At 45.1% G+C, this 26,845-nt stretch overlaps 1 protein-coding gene across 1 annotated transcript in view; it reads right to left on the bottom strand.

The window, feature by feature from the left end:
- SH3BP5 (SH3 domain binding protein 5) overlaps nt 1–22,977 on the bottom strand; it is a 57,772-nt gene extending 34,795 nt beyond the window's left edge. Inside the window, exons 1-3 of the mRNA XM_030551081.1 lie at nt 22,816–22,977; nt 15,193–15,255; nt 170–298 (exon numbers count right to left, since the gene is read on the bottom strand). Coding sequence (XP_030406941.1) covers nt 170–298; nt 15,193–15,255; nt 22,816–22,893 — 270 coding nt within the window. The 5' untranslated portion in view covers nt 22,894–22,977. The remainder of the gene's footprint in view (nt 1–169; nt 299–15,192; nt 15,256–22,815) is intronic.
- Between the last annotated feature and the right edge of the window lie 3,868 nt (nt 22,978–26,845).

The following is a 26,845-nucleotide window of genomic DNA, read 5'->3' as shown; positions in this document are numbered from 1 at the left end:
CAATTCATATGGCAAGCATGCAACCCCCAACATCTATCAAAACATCAGCCAAATGCCTACACTTAGGGTGCTATAAATAGTACCATGTGATGCATCCAGTGTGTACTTTCCAGTGTGTGTCGTACCATGATCCAATTACCAGCGTAAGCTTAAAAGAGAGAGTTCTCACCTGTCTGGCTACCCTCCGGGCCTCCCAGTAAGGTTTAGAGTCTTCCACAGCTTTTCCAATCTTCTTTACTAGTTCATCTAGTTTCACTGTAGCTTCCACCAGCACAGAGCGGAATTTTTGGCGTGCATCCTACAAGAAGGCAAGAAAAGATAGAAGAAAAATTAGAAGATAGAAGACTAAGAGGGGATATGATAGAGGTATATAAAATCATAAGTGATGTGGAGAAAGTAGATAAGCAAAAGTTATTTACTTATTCCCATAATACAAGAACTAGGGGCCACCAAATGAAATTAATGGGCAGCAGGTTTAAAACAAATAAAAGGAAGTTCTTCTTCACACAACGCACAGTCAACTTGTGGAACTCCTTGCATGAGGAGGTTGTGAAGGCTAGGACTATAACAGGGTTTAAAAGAGAACTGGATAAAATCATGGAGGTTAAGTCCATAAATGGCTATTAAACAGGACGGGTAAGGAATGGTGTCCCTAGCCTCTGTTTGTCAGAGGGTGGGGATGGACGGCAGGAGAGAGATCACTTGATCATTGACTGTTAGGTTCACTCCCTCTGGGGCAGCCGGCATTGGCCACTGTCGGTAGATAGGATACTGGGCTAGATGGACCATTGGTCTGACCCAGTAGGCCGTTCTTATGTTATCTCATGTTGTTAGAGCGTTTGTGTAATTTTACTTCTCTTGGTCTGTTGTTCCTAGTAGGGGGATGTTGATTAGGAGTCAAAGAGCAGCCAAGAATGTTAGGATAGTGGCTGTCGTTAGTATTAAGCTAGAACTGTTCCGTCATAATAACACCCAGTACCCTGGAATGAACCCAAGAGCTAAGATTTCCATTCTGGATGTCAGAATGTATCTTCAGAAAGCAGCATATATAAAAACATCAAGACAGCATAAGCCAGGAAGGATTTCTTAATAGGCCAGTGGTTGGGAGTGGAGGGGAAGAGCAGCAGCGTACCGAGCGCAGAGGGAGGTAAAGGACAAAGATACTCCTGGCCTGTTGTGTGATTTTCTACCACGATGATACTCAGACTGAGCTTGCAAGCGGCAAGTGTCTCTTTAATGTGCTCCTGCGACTTTTTGCAGCATATGATATTAAAATACAGTGTGATTTAATTATTAACCAATCAGGATGCTTTTACTATGTTATTAACCAACCGTAGTTGATAAAATATTAATACTTGGTTGGTTTTGCTATAAGAATAATTATATATACACATGTAAGTAAGTAAACGAAACTAAGTCACACTACTATGGCTACTTGGGGTAATGATGATCATTAATTTGGCTCCTGAACCACTGAGGTATGAGTATTACAGTTCTAACACTAGAGAACAATTCACGTCCCTGCACTATATCAGAGAGATTTGGACTTGTCCTTTTAAGTGTCCTCTGGAAAGAATACGGACATCTCTTGGGAATAGTTACAATACACAGCTGCATGTGTACTTAGGAATTTAAAGAGACTTTCAAAGCAGTTTCAGAATTCTGGTCACTTCTTTGAATATTTCTGCTCTGTAAGCTGGACCTGGGTCACAGTGGGTCCTGCCATCTCAAGGCCCAATCCCATATTGTGTTAAGAGATCTCAACTGACATTAACTGCAGCAGGAACTGAAGGCCCTTCATGGTATTTCGCAGAAGGGACACCATTTTACAACTGGAACTAGGATTCAAAGGACCTGCTTTCTCCAGGAGAAAGCACCAGAAACTTTTAAAGAGTCTGTATGCTAATTTTCAGATAAAAAGGTTGATTTAAAACACACCCTCCTGGCAACATCTCTGTAGAGCTTTCAATTCATTTTTCTGCCATGAAAGACAACCTTTTCAGTTCTAGTTGCATCAGTTAGTGAAGATGGTTGCTTGTCATTTGACTGTTATTCTTTTATACTTAAGAAAGCCAGAACTTCTCCTGTCATTCCCAAACGGATTTAGCCCTCTTTATAATTAGATAAGGTGATTAGAATCCTCCTTCTGTTCCACTTTTATTTTTTTTAAACAGAATGGATCCGATTCTGATTTCAGCATCCAGCATAACTCTGAGTTATTCCAGACTGACAGATGCAATTGAGATTGGAACCTGGCTCTATATTTAAAGGAACCAAGAGCAAGGACCATGTGAGCTCATGACAAACCTTGCAATTCTAATTAGAAAGAAGGATTTAGGCACACTGCTGGAGTGACATTTTGATTAAATGAGAGCAGCTGGTTTGGAGCTCTGTCTAATTCAGATCCTGTTTCCTTTTTTCCTGAGATTTCTAGAATACAAAGTTGAATATTCATTGCCAAGGTTAACAAAAAAAGATTGGAATCTAACACTTGATATTCATAAAGGCAGAAGGGAAAGATTCAAAACAAACTATTAAAATGTATTTTTAGTACACCCAATTATGGCTGATTTTCAGTATTATCTAAAATCCTAACAGGATCAATAGCATATTTTTTGTCCCCATGTTAATAGTTATGGCTAATGTGGCAACAGCCAATGTTAATTTAGTATTTTAACAGTTCCATTCTATTTTATAATTCTGATCGAGCTTAAGTCTCTTTTCTTGGAGAAAAAGAGTTAGTATCAAACTGCATCATGAGATAATGGCCAGACAATACATGTATGAAATAAATAAGCAAGCTTCTGAATCAGAAGAGTTAAACAAATTACAGCATTTCTAATTAGACTAATGGATTTTATATGGTTCACTACTCAAAATGTGAGCTTCACAAATAGGTGAAATTAAATTGCTTTAGCAAATATGATGAATTCATTGCACAAAAATTACTTTTAAATAGCAAAGTATATTTAAAGGGGGTGGGGGAGAGAATGTTCTTGCCCTGCTGGGAAACTTACCATTAAAAACTCATTTCTAAGGGACATTGTTAGTTGAGTTTATTTTCACTTTCCCCAGATTTTCAGATGAGGGTAGGGAGGGTTGTGTGTTAAAATGTGAGAGGTCTTTAATGCATGTGAAGAGACCCTCAACAGCCTCATTCTTAGCTCCATAAAAACACTCTTGGAAGGAAGAAAACTGTCAACAGAAACTCCTTATAATGACTAATTTGTGCATTGAGACCTTCCCCAGTTTTATTCATGTTTAATTACATGTACTCTCATCCCTTAGGGAAGCAGATGTGACTATCTCCACATGGAATAAAAACAGCAGGGAACTATCAAACCAAGAGCAAATCTGGTGAGAAGCCACAGATCTTTATCCAATGAAGTACCTCCTAATTACTGTGCTGTAACAAGCGCCTCTCTAATTGGCACCTTAGGCATACATCTTGCAAACACTTAAGCACATGCTTAGCTTAACCCCTGTGAATAGTCCCATTCAAGTCAATGAGTAAACTTACATCTATGTTCAAGTGTTCTGAGGATTGGGGTCTTGTTTAAAAAAAAAAAAAAAAAGACACGACACACAATGAGGAACCCAAACGAAATTCTGATGAATAAGAGAAAGTTGGTTAGATGATAATTGTTTTTAAACCCTATGGTTTAACCAGACAGCCCATTTTAAACCAGAATATGTCCTCAAGTTTCTGTTTATCAGAAACAGAAGATCCTAATTCTGCATGTTCAACTTTCTTCTGAATGGTAAAAAATGATCAGCAGACTCTTGTCTTTTACGTGCCTTGATCATTAGCAAAACCCAAAGCACCACTAGCTCCCAGAGAGGTTACCACCCCTCTGTTTCATTCCCCCACTCTACTTTCACTTTTCATTAGCCCTCTCAACACAAGAGGCACTTCCATGTTAAACGTTTCAGCTAAGCAACTGCAGCACTGTTTGTCCCTGTAGTTCAGTGCATCTACACTAGCCAGTTAGCCTAAACTGATTCCACTCCCACCAACATCTGCTGTACCACCTGCCCAAAGTCCCAGGCACAACTCCCCAGAGCAGGGACATACCATGACAGCACAGGCTCCATATGCCAGTGAAGGGCATAGAATACCACCATCCAACTGTGCTGATGGACCAACTGAACTAGTGCAGCTGCAACAGCTACACTGCCCACTGACACCAGCTCTGCCACACAGTTTGAATTGAGCTGGAGTGGGCAGAAGCACTGGCCAGGCTTGCTCAGAAGTGCCACGACACCTGGAGTGTTTGCTCAACATTCGGAGAGCTTATGTGAATGGACGGGCATTCCAAGCACCCAGATCCATTGCAAAGGAAAGATGATCCAGCACTTGGGGCATTAGCCTGGGACCTGAGACACTCAGGCTCAAGCCTTTGCTCTACCACAGACTTCCCATGTGACCGTGGGCAAATCATTTAGGTCCTCTCTGCCTCAGTTCCCTGTCTTTCCAATGAGGATTATAGCACTCCCACCTCTCACAGGGGTGTTGTGAGGATAAATACAGTAAAGATTCTGAGGAGCTTAGATACTATAGTCAAGGGGGCCATATAAATACCTGAGATAGATATACCAGATAGGCCTATCACGTGCACTGGGAGGACTCTTCTCCACCTGCACCTTCAAATTATCTATTGCCTTGCTCTCCATGACCAGCTGCCATTACAGTCCTGTAGATGTACATGTTTTGCATTTACCTTGTTTAACTGCAAGGTACCTCTTCTGCCTCTATCTAACGCCCTAGCATGTGTCTGCTGGGGAAAGGAAGTGAAAAAAATGTAATGGTGCAGCATGGGGCACACAGCAAAGCAGTCACAGGAGCGTGAGTGCTGCAAGGCTGCTCAGACGAAACCCACAGAGATTCAGTTCTTTCTGCCCATCTATATTTGGTCTTTCGGTTCCTTATAAAAATAATTAAAATTCATTCATCAACTTTAAATCTGATCAATTAGTAGTATTCAAAGTAGTTTCTCTGCAGTTTCAGGTACTATCCCTGCTCATGAGTCACTCTGACAATTTTTTGTGGTTTTACAATTAAATGTTTTTCCCCTCTCCTGTTGCTATGCTATGCCCTGAGCATAAAACAAGGCAAACTACATAGAATGGAGAACAGTAAAGCTAACTGTACAGTTTGCTCAAATGCCAAAGTAAACAAGCCGAGCAAAGCAAACTTTTTCCTCCATTCTCTTTTGGCAATAGAGTCTGCCAAACGTTATCTTACTATCCTTCAAAGTTCCTTGTAAGGCTAGTAGGATAACAATATTTCCAGTAAGAGGGTGATTTTAAGTAACTGTGCCTAACATTTCATTCTTTCTCCCCCCTTGTTCAATTGAGACTGTAAGAAGTTTTTCCTTAAGTTTCAACAGAAGTCAGGCTGTTTCACTTCTGCATGCATTATGGTGGAGAGAGGCGAAGGAAAGGGTCAAAACCCAGCTCCTCACACTGGGAGCCCTTAACAGCTAGAATTCCAGATAATTACTTCTTTATACTGCTCTATATACTATACACTGAAACGTAAGCACAACATTTACATTCCAATTGATTTATTTTATAATTATTTGGTAAACATGAGAAAGGAAACAATTTTTCAGTAACAGTGGCTGTGACACTTGTATTTTTATGTCTGATTTTGTAAGCAGGTAGTTTTTAAGTGAGGTGAAACTTGAGGTACACAAGACAAATCCAACTCCTGAAAGCTGGGTACAATTGTCTGGAAAGGTTGAGAGCCACAGGACACATGGAAAAAAAACTGGAAAGTGCAGCACCAATATGTATCAAATGGGGACAAATGGAGTTTACTCTTCAACACAAAGGAAATATTTATTGTCCTAGCAGTTCCCCACTATGAATTCCTTAGCTCCCTCTCCTCTACCCCTTGCCAATAGGCAGGGCTGGTGCAAGGATATTTTGCGCCCTAGGTGAAACTTCCACCTTGCCCCTCCAGAGCCGGGAGGCAGGGAGTAGCAGCAGCCTTGGGCTCCGTTGTTTAAAAAAAAAAAATAGGGGGCACTGCTTTTTGGCGCCCCCAACCACTTGGAGCCTAGTCTGCCTAGTGGTTGCACTGGCCCTGCCAATAGGGAGATTCTAGAAGTGTAGCTTTGGGGAGCATGCCAGTCTCCTACCCAACATGCTGCTGTTGGAATAGTCCTTTTTGAAAAGCAGACTGTTCCAATAACTGGATACCCCATCATCTCAGGCACTGGAACTCTCACTGAAGGACTGTCTGGATATGTAGACTCTCTACTCAGACCCTACACCACCAGCACTCCCAGCTATCTCTGTGACACCACTGATTTCCTAAGAAAACACCATCTTAGCCACCATGGATGTAGAGGATCTCTACACAAACATCCCACACGCAGATGGAATACAAGCTAACAGGAACAGTATCCCTGATGATGTCACAGCACAACAGGTTGCTGAGCTCTGTGACTTTATCCTCACATACAACTATTTCAAATTTGATGGCAATATATACCTCCAGACCAGTGGTACCGCTATGGGCACTCGCATGGCCCCACAATATGCCAGTATTTTTATGGCTGACCTGGAACAACGCTTTCTCAGCTCTCGTCCACTCATGCCCCTTCTCTACCTACACGACATTGATGACATCATCATCTAGACCCATGGAAAGGAGACTCTGAAAAAATTCCACCAAGATTTCAACAGCTTCCCCCTCACCATCAACCTCAGCCTGGACCAATTTACATGGGAGGTCCACTTCCTAGACACCACGGTGCAATTAAGTGATGGTCACCTTAACACCACTCTATACCGAAAACCCACCGACCGCTATGCCTACTTTCATGCCTCCAACTTCAATCCCAGACACACCACACGACCCATCATCTACAGCCAAGCACTGAGGTATAACTGCATCTGCTCCAACCCTTCAGACAGAGGCCAAAACCTACAAAATCGTCACGAAGCAGTCTCAAAACTGTGGTACCCACACAAGGAAACAGATCAACAGAGCCAGACGTGTACCCAGAAGCCTCCTACTGCAAGACAAGCCCAAGAAAGAAACCAACAGGACTTCATTGGCCATCACATACAGTCCCCAGCTAAAACCTCTCCAACGCATCATCAGGAATCTACAACCCATCCTGGACAATGATCCCACACTTTCACAGGTGGCAGGCCAGTCCTTGCCCACAGACAACTCACCAACCTGAAGCATATTCTCACCAGTAACTGCACACTGCACCATAGTAACTAACTCAGGAACCAAAGTATGCAACAAACCTCAATGCCAACTCTGCCCACATATCTACACCAGCGACACCATCACAGGACTTAACCAGATCAGCCACATCATCACTGGTTCATTCACCTGCATGTCCACCAATGTAATATAAGCCATCATATGCCAGCAATGCCCCTCTGCTATGTACATCGGCCAAACTGGACAGTCCCTACGTAAAAGGATAAATGGACACAAGTCAGATATTAGGAATGGCAATATACAAAAACCTGTAGGAGAACACTTCAATCTCTCTGGACACACAATAGCAGATTTAAAGGTAGCCAAACTGCAGCAAAAAAAACTTCAGGACCAGACTTCAAAGAGAAACTGCTGAGCTTCAGTTCATCTGCAAATTTGACACCACCAGCTCAGGATTAAACAAAGACTATGAATGGCTAGCCAACTACAAAAGCAGTTTCTCCTCCCTTGGTGGTCACACCTCAACTGCTAGAAAAGGGCCTCACCCTCTCTGATTGAACTAACCTCATTATCTCTAGTCTGATTTTCACTTGCATATTTATACCTGCCTCTGGAAATTTCCACTACACACATCCGATGAAGTGGGTATTCACCCACGAAAGCTCATGCTCCAATAGGTCTGTTAGTCTATAAGGTGCCACAGCACCCTTTGCTGCTTTTACAGATCCAGACTAACATCGCTACCCCTCGGATACTTATTCCAATAACTGTTTCTTTTGAGCAGTAGTCTGCTATTGAACTACAACAGAGGACCATATCTGACAATAGACTGTTCAGACAGAAGGCTCCCCACTTAACTGTCCCCGGTGCCCTGCCTCCCCCCCCCCAATACTATTTTGCACTTATGTAGCAGCTGTTAAGAGGATCAAATATGTTTTTGTTCCTTTCTGATGCAAATGCCAACAAGCGAGGTTTGGAGCTAGATTCTAGAAGACAGGCAAACCTCGGTGACCGCCCTTCAAGCAGACTGTATTTTCAAATGCAGCATTTAAAAACAGTTTAAAATCCAGAGCTCTGTGGAATGTGATTTGCTACAGCTTTGCAGCTGAGGGATATTACAGGGCCCAGCTCACTCACTCATTGCTCAGAGTTCCATCTGGACTTCAAATGCTGGGGCTACAATATCCTCTTCACAACGCAGTATGCAGAAACTAGGATCCTCTTGACAACCCATTATTCAGTAGGAAGGAATGTACTACTGACTGCAAAATACATTCAGGGTTAGGGTTACTTTACAGTAGTGTAAGTTTCCAAGGGCCAGAGGAAACATTCATTCTGTTTTCTCATGCTATAGATATCTAATGCTGCTATGATATTTAAGATCAGCCCTTCAAAAGTTAGGGACATACCAATATCTAATTTATGCCCTCAAATTCCAGGTGTACCCAATTTGCATGCCCGCTTGATATCTGCGCATCTACATTAGACACACAAACACTTGTGCACTCCTAACACTGAAAATCTGGCCCTTGAAAACTCAGAGCATTATCAAATTGTTTCTCAAGGTCCTCGCTGTCTGGTTTGTATTTTACTAGGTCATGTGGAGAGTACACAACTGCCAGTCTTTCAAAAGAAAAACCATTAACTCTTAATACTTAATTTTTTAATGAGATTAAGATGTCACCTGACTCATCCAGTGATCTATTCCTTTTGCCAGCTAGAAAATAGAGATTTGGGGCATCGCCTGTAGCCTCCCGCCCCACAACAGTTGCAGGCAGGGCCCACTGCCAAGCTGAAGTTTAGTTTTATAGAAAAGGAGAAATTGGGTGGTCTCTCTAAGCACTCTTTTTTTTATTAACTCCCTGTGCCATCAGCACACTTCTGCTTCGGGGGGAGGGGGGGCAGGAGGGAGGGTGAAAAACCATCTGGCTCTCTTGGGCAATGGTTCTTTCCAGAAGCGGGGTAGTCAGAAAGAAATCATTTTTGTACAGTCAGAAATGGAAGGGAAAGAACAGTTCATGTACAGATGCCTATTGCCCATTTCCACCACAAACTAATGGATTATCAGAAAGAGCTTGAGGGGCTGAAGTTGGAAGGCCAGAGGTTTGACCCAGGATACCAGCCACGTTTTGGATTGTGAGCACATGTGCATGCACGCACACACCCCTCCCTATTTCCATCTACTCCATACTTTTGAACAGGTGAACTTTTCACAAATCCTATCTCACCACACTCCGTGCTCACCAAAGAGCCAACAAACAGGAGACAAGTCTCAGACACTGAGCTTTCAACTGGGCCATTTTCTAGATTCTTGTGAAAATGCTTCATATAGGCACTGACAAAAATGATACTGTCTCTGAAGATACGAGCTCTTACAGCAGGTACATACATGCTCTGCACGTTAATCAAACCAGCCACCGCTGATAAGCACTTTTTCTAAAATTTGGAGGAGGTGTAGAGATCCTAGCCTAAAACCTTGTACAGCAAGTTCCCACCTGAAGAATCGAAACCCTCACCCCAAAAACCAAGTTTACAAATGAGGAGAAAATTTTATAATAAAATTGTTGACAAAAGATTTTTCCTTCAAGGTACAGAGATTAGTGCGTTAGCCTTTCATCTTTGCAGAGGAGTTCAAATGCTGACAGAGTGCACAAGTGAAAGCGATTTTGATTATGTGCATTCTAGCTCTCTAACTGTGACCAGCACAAAGGCAACCTACAATTCAGGATCATTGGCAGTCTCTGTAAGAGAAGCCCAGAACTAAAAACAGCAAGGGGTCTTGCAGGTCAGGAAGGATTAGAGGACATTGGCAAGCTTGGGTAGAGGAGCCTGCACAGTGCCAGCTTGTGGCGTGCATGGCTGAATGCAGCACTATTAATCCCACATTTTCATAGAGCATTAAATACCCTCCACAGAACTTAAGAGAAGCCAGCAAGGCTTTAGCTACAGCAGTGCAAGAGACAGTGCTACAAATGCAAGACACTATTTGGATTGTTGGGAGCCAGTGATGGTTTGTTATATTTATGTCATAGTGCTAGTGTAGTGCTGCCCATGGGTCAGCCGAGTCCCTTATACCTGCATCCTACTTTTCAGAGTTTATCAAGGACATCCTTTTATGTGGTGAATGCGTTCCATACTATGGATTATACGCATTCATTAAAATAGTTTACGATTCTGATTTTGGGGACAGGAGGATACAGCATTTCCAAGACCCAGGAAGAAAGCCCCCAAAGTAATAAGGCAGCGCTCTAACTTGTTGTTGTCAGATTTATTTTCCTATCGCCACTTTCAGATATTTACAACAGGCTCCCCCACCTCTTCACGAATGTTTCAAATATTAACAAGAATATAAGAGAAGCCAAGTGTTAAATCGCTTTGAGGATCCCCATAATCCTTTGCTGCATCAGTAACATTCAGAGTTCCACTGTGAGAGAGCAGACGTATAGATTTTAAAACAAGCCTAATCACAGATTCATTAATAGGCGGTACATTAATTAATCCAGCATGTAACTATCTGCAGCCTGGTGTCCTTTATAAGACTAAAAAAATCCTGAATGCACTTTAACAGTAGGCATCATCAGGTCAAGTTCTTTCCCCAGGGTTTAAATGGGGGTGGTTGAGAGGGCAAACGGTATACTTATTCACAGCCTCACAGAACTGATAAAGCCACTGAAAATGACTTCACAGCATTTACACTCACACCCTTCTAAATCCTATCACACGCTTGCTTTGTTTGTTATGTAATTACTTTATTGGATAAGAACTGAAGTGGGGCTCAGCTGCTAAAATAACAGGCTGTTCCTCTTACTGGCTCTCTGGAATGAATAGTGCTGTCTCTACATCAAGCAGCTGAGTACTTGTGGGTCTGTCCCTTCCGTCAGCATTGTTTCTCAGCACCTTACAAATATCGGTGAATTTACCCCCATAACACTCCTGTGAGGTGGAGGAGCAGTATTCTTGCCATTTTATAGATGAGGACCAGAGGCAAAGAGATTAATGCCTGATTTTCAGAGGTAGTCAGCATCCGTAACCTCCTTTACAGTCCATGAGAACTGGATGTGTTCGCCACACTTGGGGGGAGGGGGAGATAATCAGGCCTTAAGTGATTTGCTCAAGGTCACACAGAAAGTCTGTGGCAGAGCCAGTTATAGAACCCAGAATTCATAAGACTCCAACCACTGAGTCACCCAGAAAGCCAGCCTTTCTGCATATCAATAGTGAATCAAGACACACAACACATGCCACAACATTTTTCTGTAGTACTTTAAAGATGGCATGTTCTAGCAAATTGCTTTTGCTGATTATTTTTGGAATACTTAACGCTGAGAATTATGCGACTTACAAGACTCACTTCACTTCCTTGATGTAAGTTAAGTAGCCCACCAGCAATGACTGGACTAAAAAGAACTAATCAACAGTCCAAAATTATGTGCCTCAAATAAGGATCCAGTCTCCCCACACACTCACTTTGGTACTCATCTTGCAGCCTGTTCCCTGAAGATGGTTCCTTAAACCTGTGGAGTCTCACCAACATCAGTAGCTCTGCACTGGCATATGGGCCCAACTATGTAGGCCCCCTTACAGGATCAGGATTTAAATATTCCAAAAGAAACTGATATGAAAGTAAATACATAAAATAACATGGTCATAAAGAATGTCAAGTGGGTATCCAGTCGGTTAATATTTCAGCGTGAAACTCCCTTCTTCCTGAGGTTTGCCTTAGATGCTTAAGGCTCAATCTTTTTTTTCTGCGGATATGAAGTCATACACTGTTGCATATTTTAGGTCAAAACCACTCTATCTCCACAAGAGCTGATTTTACAGTATACAGAACGGTGCAGATCTTATCAGTAAGAGCATCAGGACCATACGGATGTTTCAGTGACCTGGGAGCAATATTCATAAATCAACACTCAATGTAATAATGACAGGTTAGTAACAAGAGTGAGTTTCTTTGGGTCTTCACCCTCCCGCTCCCAAAAACAGCTCAGGAAAGGGTGAGCGTTCCCAAGTACAGCAGTAGCTGTGGAAAAACCTGTTGCCCCTTTGGAAACTGCAAGTATATTTAAGTATGCCCCTTCTTTTGGCTGATAGTCTGGGAAAGGTCACAGCTGCAAAGGTTGAATACTGGAGGAAACATGCAAGACTCCAGCTAGCAAGGAGAACAAACTAAGGCTCCAAATCTGCAGTGAGATCTGCTTGCACAAACTCCTACATCTGTGCTGGGACCCATTGTTTTCAATGGAGATAAGGGTCTATGTTCACTTCCACTGAAGTTGTTAGGGTAGTAGCTGGCAAATTTGAAAAATGAAAGGAGGACTAGGATAAATATAGTTCCACTGTCTGTTTAAAGAGAAACATTCTGTCATCTCTCATCATCTAAATATTTAACCAGGTCATTTCTACAACAGCAGCAGAAGCTGCTGTTCTAGAGTAGGAAGAGGCAGCAACAGATACGTTTTGAATGGGTGTCTTCTCTCACTCAGGTAACAAACAAAAGCTCCAAATGCAGTTCAGTTGAACATAATGTTCTCAGGTTTTCACCCTCTTTTGAAGGATCCTTGAAGTAGAATGACACCCTCAAATTTAAGACTGAGATAATCTCTTCCCCAGAGTTCACTGTAGATTTATGCCTATGAGGCAGCTCTGTAGATTTTTTTCTCCTGTTATTTAGTGTGAATATAAGGGTTTTTCTAAGTATAATTTTTTAGGAGTTCTAAATAAAAAATATTATATAGAAATATATCTTACATTGACCAATTTTGTCATTGTGCACATAAAATGTTAGCGATTACTTGCTTGTGACAGTCAACTGTCACAAGTTTAAACTGATCAAGAAAAATGAAAATTCTGGGATCAAATTTTGATTGCCTAATATTACATAAACTGGCCTCAATGTAAGAAGGTTTTTGTTGAAGAAGAAACTTTCACAAAGACACGATGTCAATAAGAATTCTGTCAAACACTGCTTGCAGTAAGCATTACAGACATACCCTGAGCGAGTGTCTATTCAAGGCAGAGGCAGGAAGCCTATCACAATTGTTTCCATTGATGTTTAAAATTGAATATTTCTTATAATAAATAAGGGGAAGGGAAAGAAATTGTGTTAACCCTTGTGTCAAAATGTATCTCTCATTGAATTCCAATGGTGCCAGTAGACCAGGGATGAATTTAAACTTTAGAGTTCAGCAAGTCTTCTACAAGCATAGTTCAACCAGATGAAGTACAGAAGGAACAAGCTTTTAGGTTGTGAATACACTTAAGCACATGAATAACTTAACCAGGAGAGTAGTCCCATTATCACATGTATAAGCGTTTACAGGTTGTGGTTCAATACTACTATTCCACCTGTGGTATAATATGTTGTCGGCACAGGGTACCACAGGTCTAATGAAATTCAAGCCACCATTCATAGTGATGTCATTCAATTTCAGTGCCTCAGCATGAAATAAGGAGATTGGTGACTGTTGAGATGAACTGACTATTTATATATTGGATTAAAAGCTTACTTGTGAAATTTAAAATCATGCTGCAGAGCTACTTAAAAGCATATTTCAACTGCAGAATTAATAATTCTGCCCATCGTATAGGCAGCTCTCTGCAACACTGATAATTATATTCACCAAACATTCTTCATGATTTACAGACAGAAAATGAAAGCCTGAAAAGTGTAAGATAGTTGTGCAGACAGAGGGAAAAAAAGCATAAGTGTTTGATGTGAAAGGACCACTTATTTACTATAGAACTTTGCAAGTCTACTCAACTTTGAATGTACATTTTACTGTAATCTTGTATTTTAAAATTCAAATAATAATGACGTACAACTGGAGGTGCCCATACATTGCTCTGGACACGTATCCCATAAATTAAGAAGTCACAACAGAAAGCAAAGATATACCCCAAAATATATTTGTCTCAGCCCACACCTTTTGAGGGCTAAAAGAGAGATATTCTGGAGCAGTCTTTTTTTTTTTTAATGTTACAATTTTTAATTTACAGGATAGGTACTTACATAGTTGTATTTTTAAAATGTAATAATCATTTAAAAAAGTAAAGTGAAACATACCATCCAGAATTAAACAGATTTACATAATATAGTGAAATATAATTAAGTGATACTTTTGCATCACTTATTTTATGTTGATTTTCTTCCATCTGCACAGCCATCTTATGCTATTGCAGGCTTTCATTTTCATTGGTGCCTAATAAAAGAAAGTGGCGTGTAGCTTAGGTACAAAAATTAAGTTCTAGCTTTTTAAAAGTTGTCCAGAACCTAGTAGAGGGATTTAAAAATCCATGAAGACATTTTATTTGGATTTAACACCTTCCTTTGCAATATTTGCAACCCAAACATAGAAACTTTCTCCCACTCGACAACCAGAAAGTGATGACATAAGTGAAACTGACTAGTGAAAAAAAAATGGAGAGACTTCAATTATGAAGGGCTAGCTAGTGCAGGGGTTCTCAGACTTTTGTACTGGTGACCCCTTTCACACAGCAAGCCTCTGAGTGCGACCCCCCCCTTATACATTAAAAACACTTTATCATATATTTAACACCATTATAAATGCTGGAGGCAAAGTGAGGTTTGGGGTGGAGGCTGACAGCTCGCGACCCCCCCATGTAATAACCTCATGGCCCCTTGAGGGGTCCCGACCCCCAGTTTGAGGACCCCTGAGCTAGTGGGTGTATTTTCACTGACTAAGATTAATGAGAAACAAAAAGTAAACTATAGAAAACAGTGGAATTGAACATGGTTTAAAAATAATTTCAATCATCTAAACTAAGAAATTCTCTTTTTAAATATGTTTTTTAATCTCACAGCATCCCTTTACAATTGACCCACTGCAGCTCAAACCCAGACAGCTACTGTTTCAGAGTCATTCATCAGGTATCTGGTGTCAAATTATCACAGAGAATTGGATGATCCCATTAAAATAAAGATGTTTCTCACAGAAGCCTATTTACAAGAAAGGACAGTATGAGAAGTAGCTCCTTACCTCAAGTTCAGTTTCTCTTCGATTGATGTCATCCGTGGATTGATTTAACTTTTCCAATTCCCCCTAGAAAAGAGCAAACACACAAGCATGCACTGAGTAATCAGACACCAACATGACCAAGAAGGAAAGGTTCTATTAAATGTCATCTAGCATCCCCAAAGAAAGCACATTAGGGCTCTGGCTGTAATGTTAAATGAAAACAGAGATTTAGACATTTGAAGGAACTCAGCCAGAGGTTATGGGTCTATTATAGGAGCAGGTGGGCGAGATTCTGTGGTCTGCAATGTGCCAGAGGTCAGACTATATTATCAGGATGGTTGGTTCCTTCTTGGCCTTAGAAGTCTGTGAGTTTAGCACCTGGGCCTTGGCTACACTGGAGAGTCGCAGCGCTGGTGGTGGCTTTACAGCACTGCAACTTACTCCCCATCCACACTTGTAAGACACATACAGCGCTGTATCTCCCTGGCTACAGCGCTGGTTGTACTCCACATGGATGAGAGGAACAAAGGGAACAGCTCTGGTGCTGCAGTGCCAGTGTAAACAGTGATTAATCTTACTACGCTGTTACTGACCTCCAGAATTTTCCCATAATGCTTTTAACTAAAGAACTCCTTTGTTTTGTTATGATGCCTCTCTTTGTTTTGTTGTGAACTGGGGGGGGGGGCTCCCGGAGCTGCTTATCTCAAAAACAAACAAAGCAATTGCTTGCTCCAGCAGAGGCAGGCAGGGAATGTCCACAGCTAGTGTTTGCTTGAGGAGAGAAACAGCATGGCGCGGGGGGGTCCCCTCAGAGCAGCTGCTTATCTGATTTGAAGGCTATTTGCATTTAAGAGTGAATGAGAGAGGGGTGGGGGAAGTGGTTGGAATTTGCAAGGCAGGGAGCTGACACAGTGTCGGCTCCAAAAATCCACTCTCTCCGCCCCCACGCTCCCTGTCACACTCCACCCCACCCCCCTCTTTTGAAAAGCACATTGCAGCCACTTGAACACGGGGATAGTTGCCCATAATGCACCATTCCCAACACCACAGCAAATGCTGCAAATGTGGCCACACTGCAGCGCTGGTAGCTGTCAGTGTGGCCACACTGCAGCGCTTTCCGTACACAGCTGTACGAAGACAGCTTTAAATTAACTCCCAGCGCTGTACAGCTGCAAGTGTAGCCAAACCCCTAGTCTCAGGCCATGGCTACACTAGAGAGTTGCAGCGCTGGTGAGGGGGTTACAGCGCTGCAACTTACAATGTGGCCACACTTGCAAAGCACGGCCAGCGCTGCAACTCCCTGGTTGCAGCGCTGGCTGTACACCCGGTTGAGCCTCGGGTGTAGGGATTCCAGCGCTGGTGATCCAGCGCTGGTCAGCAAGTGTGGACGCCCACCAGCGCTTTTATTGACCTCCAGGGTATAAGGAGGTATCCCAGCATACCTTAGAAGCCTCTCTGGTAATCATGCACACTCCACTGCCCTGGGCTCAGCTGACCCCACCTTTAAATGCCCCAGGAATTTTAAAAATCCCCTTCCTGTTTGCTCAGCCAGGTGTGGAGTGCAATCAATCAAATCAATCAGCGACCATGCCTCCATGCCCCAGACGAGCCCCAGCATGGAACAGTTCCGAGCTGCAGGACCTCATCAGTGTTTGGGGTGAGGAAGCTGTGCAAGCACAGCTGCGCTCCAGCCGGAGAAATTATGATATCTATGGGCAGATATCAAAGTCCTTGCTGAGAAGGGGCCATGAATAGGACACGTTACAGTGCAGGGTAAAAATTAAGGAGCTGCGCAGTGCTTACTGCAAAGCCCGTCAGGGCAATCGCCGCGCAGGAGCTGCCCCCACAACCTGCTGTTTTTACAAGGATCTGGATGCCATACTTGGGTGTGACCCCACTGCCAATCCTAGGAGCACGATGGAGAGTTCAGAGCAGGGAGAAGGTGTAGAGGAAGCCAAGAGTCAGGCTACTGTGGTGGAGGGAGACACCCCGGAGTCCCAGGAGGCATACAGCCAGGAGCTCTTCTCAAGCCAGGAGGAGGCTAGCCAGTCGCAGCAGCTGGAAGTTGCTGGTGAGGAAGAAGCTGCGGAGTGTGCTCAGGGTAAGCAGATTTTTATGTTTTTTGAGAGCACGGTTTGGGTTATGGCTGCCTGCATGCATGCCTAAACGTGGAATAGCCCATTGATTTGCTCTATCACGTCTCTGTAATCTGCCTCGGTAATCTCTTGAAAAGTTGCAGCCAGAGTGTGGGCAATGTGTTTTCGCAAGTCTATAGGGAGAGCCACCGTGGTCCTTGTCCCAGTCAGGCTAACTCGTCCGATCCACTGTGCAGCGAGGGGTGGGGGGACCATGGCTGCACACAGGCAAGCGGCATAGGGGCCAGGGCGGAATCCGCATTGCTGTAGAAGACCCTCCCTCTCTTCCCAGGTAATACGCAGCAGTGATATATCTGGCAGTAGGAAACCCTGTTGAGAATTTAGGGATACTTGAGTGCAGGGCGCCAGGTTCGCGGTCCCCCCCCTAGCCCCACGGTGCGTTCCAGTCTCCCCACCCCCTTCCAGCACATAGCCAGCACCGCGGTGCGTTCCGGTCTCCCCACCCCCTTCCAGCAGGCAGCCAGCCCTGCAGTGTGCTCCAGCTCCCCCCCCCCTTTCCAGCAGGCAGCCAGCCTCACGGTGTGCTCCGGTCTCCCCACTCCCCTTTCCAGCAGGCAGCCAGCCCCGCGGTGCGTTCCCCCGCCTCACCAGCAGGCCGGCAGATCCGCGGACCGCACCCCCCACGCCAGCAGCTCGCCACCTTCATGTTCCCTACTGTCCCCTGTGCAGGCCACGAGATACCTCCTGTACCCAGTGCAGATAAACCCCAGTGAGCCATCAGTCAGTTCCCCCTCCCAGGTGAAGTCGGGGCAGAAACACTCACCCCATTGCTCGAGATGCCTTCGCTTCCCTGGCCTCTTTGTGTTATGTTAGGCATGTGGGAATGATGCTACAAAGTCTACAAACTCCTTCACTGTGTGATAATAAACAATGTAGCCTCTGTGTATTACATGTTTCTATCTATGTTTTTTTTAGTGACCTTGACTAATGCAGCCGGATCACCGGCCTCACGTCGGTTGCAGAACTTGAGAAAAAATCCACGAAAATCAAAAGAGGAGTTGATCAAAGCAGTTATGAATCACAACAACAGAGAAAGTAGGAAGACGCAGGAATGGAGAGAGAAAATGTATGAGTGGAGGCAAACAGAAAGCAGGAGAAAGGAATTGGCTACCAAAAAAACCTCAAAGCACATGATAAGCCTCCTGGCTCGCCAAACTGACTCTTTCGAGTCTCTCGCAGCCATGCAGGCAGATCTGTACCGCGGTAACCCACACCCCTCCCAAAGCTCTCTTTCTTGTTCCCCAGTATTTGCACAAAACACTGTTCTCCAACAGCCAGTTTCTTTATTACCCCCAGCTGCCCCCAACACCTGTACGATCACCTACCAGCCCTGATAACTACAATTCTTACCCTGTGCACTCCACCCCCATTACTCTGCAGCATAGTAATCCTGAAGTGCAGCAGACATTGAACAGTAATCCAAACAGGACATATTCAAACCTCTGAATGTACAGTCCACTAGCCTAACCCCACTGGCCTTTTATTTACTGTACTTTGAATAAAGGATTTTATGGCTTTTACAATACGTTTTATTATTGCAGGAAGTGGTAAATATTGTACCCCAAGGTAGAAAGGAGCACAGCAAAGGCACCAAACATTACCGTTGGCTCTCAGCATCAAATTGCTCCCTTAAGGCATCCCTAATCCTTGAAGCCCTTTCCTGGGCCTCTCTAGTAGCCCTGCTCTCTGGCTGTGCAAATTCATCCTGTAGGCGTCGAACCTCGAAGGTCCATTCCTCACTGAATCTTTCACCCTTCCCTTCACAAATATTATGGAGGGTACAGCACGCGGATATAATAGCGGAGATGCTGCTTTCCCCCAAATCTAGCTTCCCATAAAGACACCTCCAGCAGGCTTTCAAACGGCCAAAAGCACACTCCACAGTCATTCTGCACCGGCTCAGCCTGTAGTTGAACCAGTCCTTGCTCCTGTCAAGCTTCCCTGTATACGGTTTCATGAGCCATGGCATTAAGGGGTAAGCGGGGTCTCCAAGGATCACAGTGGGCATTTCGACGTCCCCTACTGTGATCTTGTGGTCTGGGAAAAAAGTCCCGGCCTTCAGCTTCCTGAACAGGGCACTGTTCCGAAAGATGCGTGCATCATGCACCTTTCCAGGCCATCCTGAGTAAATGTCAGTGAAACGCCCATGGTGATCCACAAGCGCTTGCAGAACCACGGAGAAATACCCCTTGCGATTCACGTACTCTGATGCCAGGTGAGGTGGGGACAGAATAGGAATATGCGTCCCATCTATTGCCCCTCCACAGTTAGGGAAACCCATTTCTGCAAAGCCATCCACAATGTCCTGCACGTTCCCCAGAGTCACAGTTCTTCTTAGCAGGGTACGATTAATGGCTGTGCAAACTTGCATCAGCACCATTCCAACGGTGGACTTTCCCACTCCAAACTGGTTTGCCACCGATCGGTAGCTGTCTGGAGTTGCCAGCTTCCAAATTGCAATAGCCACCCGCTTCTCCACTGGCAGGGCAACTCTCAATCTCGTGTCCCTGCACCGCAGGGTAGGGGCGAGCTCAGCACACAGTCCCATGAAAGTGGCTTTTCTCATCCGAAAGTTCTGCAGCCACTGCTCGTCATCCCAGGCTTGCAGGATGATGTGATCCCACCACTCAGTGCTGGTTTCCCGAGCCCAAAGGCGCCGTTCCATGGTGCTAAGCACATCTGTTACTGCCACAAGCAATTGAGTGTCTTGAGCATCAGGCATTTCAATATCATCCTCTGACTCCTCACTGTCACTTTGCAGCTGAAGGGATAGCTCCACTGCCATGCGTGATGTGCTGGCAACATTCATCAGCAAGGTCCTCAGCAGCTCAGGCTCCATTTGTAACAGAAATCTCAGAAATCGCGCTGCAGACTCACAATGCCGCCAAACTGCTCGGAATGTGTAGCAAAGCACCATGGGGCGTTGGAACAGGAAGCGGAAAGACCAGCACACTTCCTTCCCCTTCCCACAAGCCACAGCGCCAAAATGGGACGAGGTGCTCTGTGGGATAGCTGACCACAATGCACCACTCCCAACAGCAGCGCTGCAAGTGCTGCAAATGTGGCCACACTGCAGCGCTGGTAGCTGTCAGTGTGGCCACACTGCAGCGCTGGCCCTACACAGCTGTACGAACACAGCTGTAACTACCAGCGCTGCAAAACTGTAAGTGTAGCCATGGCCTCAGCATTCAGCTACTCAGGAAAGAGAAAAACAAGCTGAAAAACTTCACTTATATTCTAGTTTTAATAAAGTACAGTTCTTGCTTTGGGTTATTCTTATTTAGTATTAATAAATATGACATACAATCTGTATCTTAAAAGAATGTAGCCAATGTCAGCTAGTTCCCAGTAAGACAATTTTTAAAACAAGGCCATTAGTCTTCACAGTGGTAGGGAAGGAGGTATACACCCAGACAAAGGCACAAAGACAAGGATTAGAACATAGTGTCAATACTGTAATAGAAACAAGCACATGCAAAGACAGTAAGTACAAAAAGGGACTCATCTCACAATACATTAGAAGCAGTTACACCAATACCCTCTTTCTGCAACAGAAGTATCAGAATTTAGCCCTCAGTGTTGAATTGTACTAAAGGACGCATGCCATGAATTGATCAGCTATTGAGTGACTGTCCACCAAATTACATTAATTAATCTGGTCATAATGAAAAGATATTAGTTCTAACAATATAGCTTTGTTACCCACAGAAGTCAGATTTGATTTTGGACTTTAAAGACAATTGTTTTTATTTTTTTTAATAGCAGGTTTTAATACATTTCAAATTACTGTTTAGTTATCTAAGTAAGAAGGTTTTGCCCTACAAATGTTAAAGCAACAGACATTTATTTAGCCAGATGATCAAAAAAAAAAACACACAAAAACCACCACCACCACCATTTCATTAACAGCATGCAGTCAAACTCCCAGTGCTGATTAGATAAACAGAGCCATATTCCATATAAAAAAGAACCCAAGGAAAAAATTTCAGTCATTAAGAACTAGTGCACTTCAGTCTCTGAAGTGTTTGCAGAATCAGACTTATCTTTAGGCACCTACATCTGAAAATGTTGCCACAAATCTGTACAGCTCTCGCAAAGAGATAAAGACGACAGATATAGGCCTGATCCAGCAAAGACTTCTACATGTGCTTAACTTTACACACAGCCAGTAATCCCATTAAGGGACTACTCAGGGCATAAAATTAAGGCTGGGTGTAGGTCTTTGCAGGATTAGGGCCATACTGATCTTTCCACCAAGAAATAGGTCAAGTCATGAATTTGAGGGGAGAAAGATAGGGAACACTGTTCAAAAGAAAGATTCAAGAGCATTTTAAAATCACAGGTAAAAGGAAAGTAACGTTTTGTATTTCAAAGCCTGTGTTTTCCTTTTTAATTAAAATTCCACCATTATTAATTATTATTAAGAATTTTATCCCCTCCCTGTAGGTTTACAAATAAGGTTTGATTTTTCAATCACAACAAAAAATGCAAAAGTCAGAATTTTAATTTAAAGGAAAGGAAGAGAACCATGGCACATAACATTTTAATGGAAAATATAATAATCTTAAACAACCAGCATAAACAGCTTAAATCATACTAATGCAACTTCACAAATGTCCTTGTTCAGCTGCGGGCATCAATCTAAGAGAGACCATGATGCCCTCCAACAACCTTATTTCAGGTCTCAGCTTCAAACATGTTTTGTTCCCCACCCCTAAACCCAATCTTACTTAACAGCCAAGCCACAAATGATTCAGCTCTGGTCTTGTAACCACTGTGCAGCGCTTTGAAAGACGCCCTGTATGAATGGTACTGAAGAAAATCACAGTTGCATTGTCTTGTCTGTGTGCAGACACACACACACCGCAGAAACCACTCTTCAGATATTCTTGCAGCCCAAGCATAATATCACAGGAGGTTTCCCTTTGGGTTCGGAAAGGGGCAGGTTGCTTTAAGCCCTGGGAGGCTCAGAAAAGCCCCCACACTGTGGTGCTGCCTATGTGTGGGTGGGGGTGGCTTGTCTCCAGCACACACTGGGCTGCCTAAAAGGGGGTCTTTTGAACCCCCTCTCCCGAAGGGGAGCAGGCAGGCACCCGGTGCTCCAGCAGCCTCTCCACCCATCCGCAGAAATACCCCAGCAGAAACCTAATGAGCTCAGCGGGCAGATGCACAGCGGCTGCACGTCCCATCGGGTGGGGGGCGGAGTGGCAAGGGGGTAACACGGAGAAGATCTCTGAAAGACCTGTGCAGGGATGGGGAGCAAACGCAGTGACCCCTCACCAAAGCAGGGGACCCCCTCAAGCAGAACACCCCTCCCCCGCTCTGCGATCGCAGCTCCGTGCAGGACCGTCCCACCCGCAGGCTGAGGCCCATGGCTCAGGGAGCAGAGACTAGGCATTATCCGCCCAAAGCGTGCGGGCTTGGGCTGAGCCAGCCCCCGGGGCCGGCCGGCTCCGCAGCATCCCCGGGGCTCGCTCTCCTGCCTCACCTGGATCCTGGGGTCCACCTCCTCCTCCTCGGGCCAATCCCCCTCCTCGGGCCGGCTCCTCCGGCCCGTGGGCTCCATGGGGCCGGGCTCCCAAGCTCCGAGCTGCCCGCGGCCGCGCGGGGAAAGGGGCCCCGGGGACGTGTCGCTCTCGCCGGCCGCGCGGAGGAAACCCGCCTGCCCACGCCCCCTGCCTGCCGCTAGCTCGCTGTCAGCCGGGCGCCGCCTCGGCCGCGGCCCATCCCCCGGCCCGGCTGCCAAATCAGCGGGCGAAAGCAGCCTCCCCACCCCCCCCGGTGACAAGCGCCGCCCCCGCCAGCTCTTGACAGCCGCCCGCTGCCTTCTCGCTTCTCCTTTGTGCGGCGGCGGAAAGGGGGCAAGCGGCGGGGGCGCTCTGCAAAGCGCCGCGCCGCGCCGCTGGCTCGGCAGGCGGGATTCCCATCGGGCCGCTGGCTCTGCCCGGCGTCGGTAAGAGCCAGCCCTGGGCAGCTGTTACCGACAGGGAGTTACTGGGGATGAGCAGCCCCAGCAGGGGGCCGTGACTCATTCTCACCCACTGCTGCCCCGGCCTAAAGAGCAGCTGATGCCCTGTAGAAAACTTGGAAAACCAACCTCCTGAGGCCCAGTGGTGCCTGTCTCGTTTGGCCCAGGGGTTTGTTGGTTTTCTTCTTTAATTTAGGGCACACCCCTGTGAAAACAGGACCTTAATTGTTTCGCAACGCCTCGCTTGCCAAGGGACCTTTGTGACAGCACGATCAGCGCCACGCAACTGCGGTACCGCTAACAACGCTTAGGGGCTTCAGGTGCAGAGCCGGGCTAGCTCATCAGAGGGGTGGGGTTTTTTTTCAAGCAGTTTGCTGGTGAGGTTCCGCGGCTTGAAATGTTTTTGGAAAGCACTTTTAGGAGCCTTGGAAATTCAATCCGAACGTGGTCTTCTGGCGTGAGGCAGCTGAGCCAACACATTTTGTATCTGTGCACGCGCAAAAAAATAAACAAACTCCACCCCAAAAAAATACAAACCTCGTCATTTTTGTGTCAGCAAAAAGGAACCTCGTCCTAGAACCCTTGGTGGTGTGTAAAAATAAGGCTACTGGCTAAGTGGCTAATGTAGCCAAAGCAAAGCACACATAGTGCAGAGCTCTTTTTGTTATAGTACTCCGTTAGTCCTGGGTTTTATTACAGGATTAGCACCTCAACCCTAGTGAGAAGATAGTAGAGATAACCCCTCTTCTTAGCTCAGGCATAGAAATGGGAAGCTGCAGCAGGAATTCTGGCTCTTGTTCCTCTTACCGTCAGTTTTTGATAGTAGGAGAAGTAAAATCAAAGGTTCCACACCAAGGAGATTAAAAACAAGGGAGAGTCTTGGTCTCTGATTATGGTTGCCAACTTTCTAATTGCAGAATAGGGAACACCGTTGCCCCAAAGCCCCACCCCCACTCTCTTCATCCCCCTCACTTGCTCATTTTCACCAGCGTGGGGCTGGGGATGAGGGATTTGGAGTGCACTAGGAGGCTTGGCTAGAGCGGAGGGTTCAGAGTATGGGAGCAGGCTGGGGCAGGGAGTTGGGGTGCAGAAGAGTGTACAGGCTTCTGGAGGGAGTTTGGGTGCAGGAGCGGGTTCTGAGCTGGAGCACGTGAGGGGGTGTGGACTCCAGGTGACTCTGATCTCAAGCAGCTCTTGGGAAGTGGCAGCATGGCCCCCCACCTCCTAAATAGAGAGGAGGGCCAGGGGATTCGACACACAGCCCCAGGCTGCAGGCACTGACCCCGCAGCTCGCATAGGCTGGGAACCATGACCAATGGGAGCTGGGGAGCTAGTGCTCAGGACAGCATCTGCAGGTACTGTGGAACCTAAGCCCACGTCCAGACTAACCCGCGGCATCGGCGGGTTAAAATCGATTGCTCGGGGTCGATATATCGCGTCTAGTCTGGACGCGGTGTATCGATCACCGAGCGCGCTTACATCGATTCCAGAACTCCATCAACCCGAACGGAGTTCCGGAATCGACACGGAGAGCCGCGGACATCGATGCTGCGCCGTCCAGACTGGTGAGTACCTCGATTTTAGAAATTCGACTTCAGCTACGTTATTCCCGTAGCTGAAGTTGCGTATCTAAAATCGATTTTAATACCTAGTCTGGACATGGCCTAAGCCCACGTCCAGACTAACCCGCGGCATCGGCGGGTTAAAATCGATTGCTCGGGGATCGATATATCGCGTCTAGTCTGGACGCGGTGTATCGATCCCCAAGCGCGCTTACATCGATTCCAGAACTCCATCAACCCGAACGGAGTTCCGGAATCGACACGGAGAGCCGCGGACATCGATGCCGCGCCGTCCAGACTGGTGAGTACCTCGATTTTAGAAATTCGACTTCAGCTACGTTATTCCCGTAGCTGAAGTTGCGTATCTAAAATCGATTTTAATACCTAGTCTGGACGTGGCCTAAGAGCCGGAGGAACATGATGGCTGCTTCCCAGGAGCCGCACAGAGCGTGCCTGCCTGCCCACCCCGCTGGTACTACAGCCACCCAGACTTTTAGGAGCCCAGTCAGTTGTGCTGAGAGGAGCAGGTGGGGTGCCTTTTTGACCAGGAGTTCTGGTCGAAAACTGGGCACCTAGCAACCCTATATCTGATCATTTAAAAGTGATGTGGTACAGAAAAGGCTTGTTGTGCCTTTTTTTCCTTTTTTGTGAGAGATTTTAAAAAGCAATCCTCCTTTAGATGAGTAAGGAGGTTCTCCACCTCTAGCTAGAAGTATCAGCTCTTGATTTAACCCTTTTTCTGGAGGACTGAATTTAAAGCTATCTGCAGTCATCTCTATCGATCAGAGATCTTTTTAGAATCTTCCCCTTATCTCATTAGTTATTTGAGCTAGACATCCTCCCTCCCCTATTCCTTCTGGCCTTAAAACTTGGGCCAGGTCTACACAACAGACCTATATTGTGATAACTACATTGCTCAGGAGTGTGGATTTTTCACACTCCTGAGTAATGGAGCTATACTGACTTAGCTGCCCCCCATAGATAGTACTGTGTTGACAGGAGAGTTTCTCTCGCTGATATCGCTACTGCTTCTTTGGGAGGTGGATTAACTAACAAAAGCTCTCTGGGCAGCATAGTAGCATCTTCGCTAAAGCACAGCAGTAGTACAGCTGTGACCCTATAGCACTGTATGTGAAGACAGGCTCTTATTATTTTCAAGGCCTTCCTTCTGTTTGCTAATAAGGACCTTTTTTTACACATGCAATCATATTTCCTTAACCAAACTTAAGGTAACTAATTCTTTAACTTCCTATTTGTCTTATAGCCTGTAAGAGTCTTAAAAATGAGTGACCATTTGTAAAATTTGCTTTCTTTGCGAGAGATTCACCACTCCTACAATTGAGGGCTGAAAAAGCTCCCACTCCCATTCTTTGCTCTTCCAGCAAATCAAGGAAAGATGAAAAATAATATTCCTGAGATTTATAAGGTGAAAAAGTAGACAAATTACAAATAATGTTTGAGCCTTTTTTATATGACCTAAAGCAGCAAAAAAAGGAGAGGCCATACACCTTTGAAATGACACCAACAGCTTAAAACAATGAGAAGGACAGGAGGTGCTGCATAAAAGCAGAAAGAGAACACAGCTACAAATCATAGTGGGTCTGTTTGAGGCTGCTAAGACAGCTTTGCACCACAAAAGGCTGTGTTGGTACTTTTTTTAAACTATTTTGTTAAAGAAAAACAGTTATGGCCTGATCCTAAGAAGGGCTGAGCACCCACAACTCCTACTGAAGCAAATTAAGGAAATCTACAGAGAAAAACCCCACATATTTCAGGACATCTGTGTCAGATATCCTTCATGACAATCATCAAGCCCTCTCATTCCCATGGCAATCTGGCTCCCTATGAAGCCATGCTAGCCCACTGTCTCAAATCCCAGAGCAGAAAAAGAGAGTTAATGCTGACAAACCCAGAATTCCCACTACCGTTTTCCCATGGGTTTTCTGGAAACTGTTGCTATGTAACATGGATCTTCCTCAGCTTTGCCA

Source organism: Gopherus evgoodei, chromosome 2, assembly GCF_007399415.2.
Source record: "Gopherus evgoodei ecotype Sinaloan lineage chromosome 2, rGopEvg1_v1.p, whole genome shotgun sequence".
Classification (NCBI taxonomy): domain Eukaryota; kingdom Metazoa; phylum Chordata; order Testudines; family Testudinidae; genus Gopherus; species Gopherus evgoodei.
This window is presented reverse-complemented; position numbering and strand designations above follow the sequence as displayed.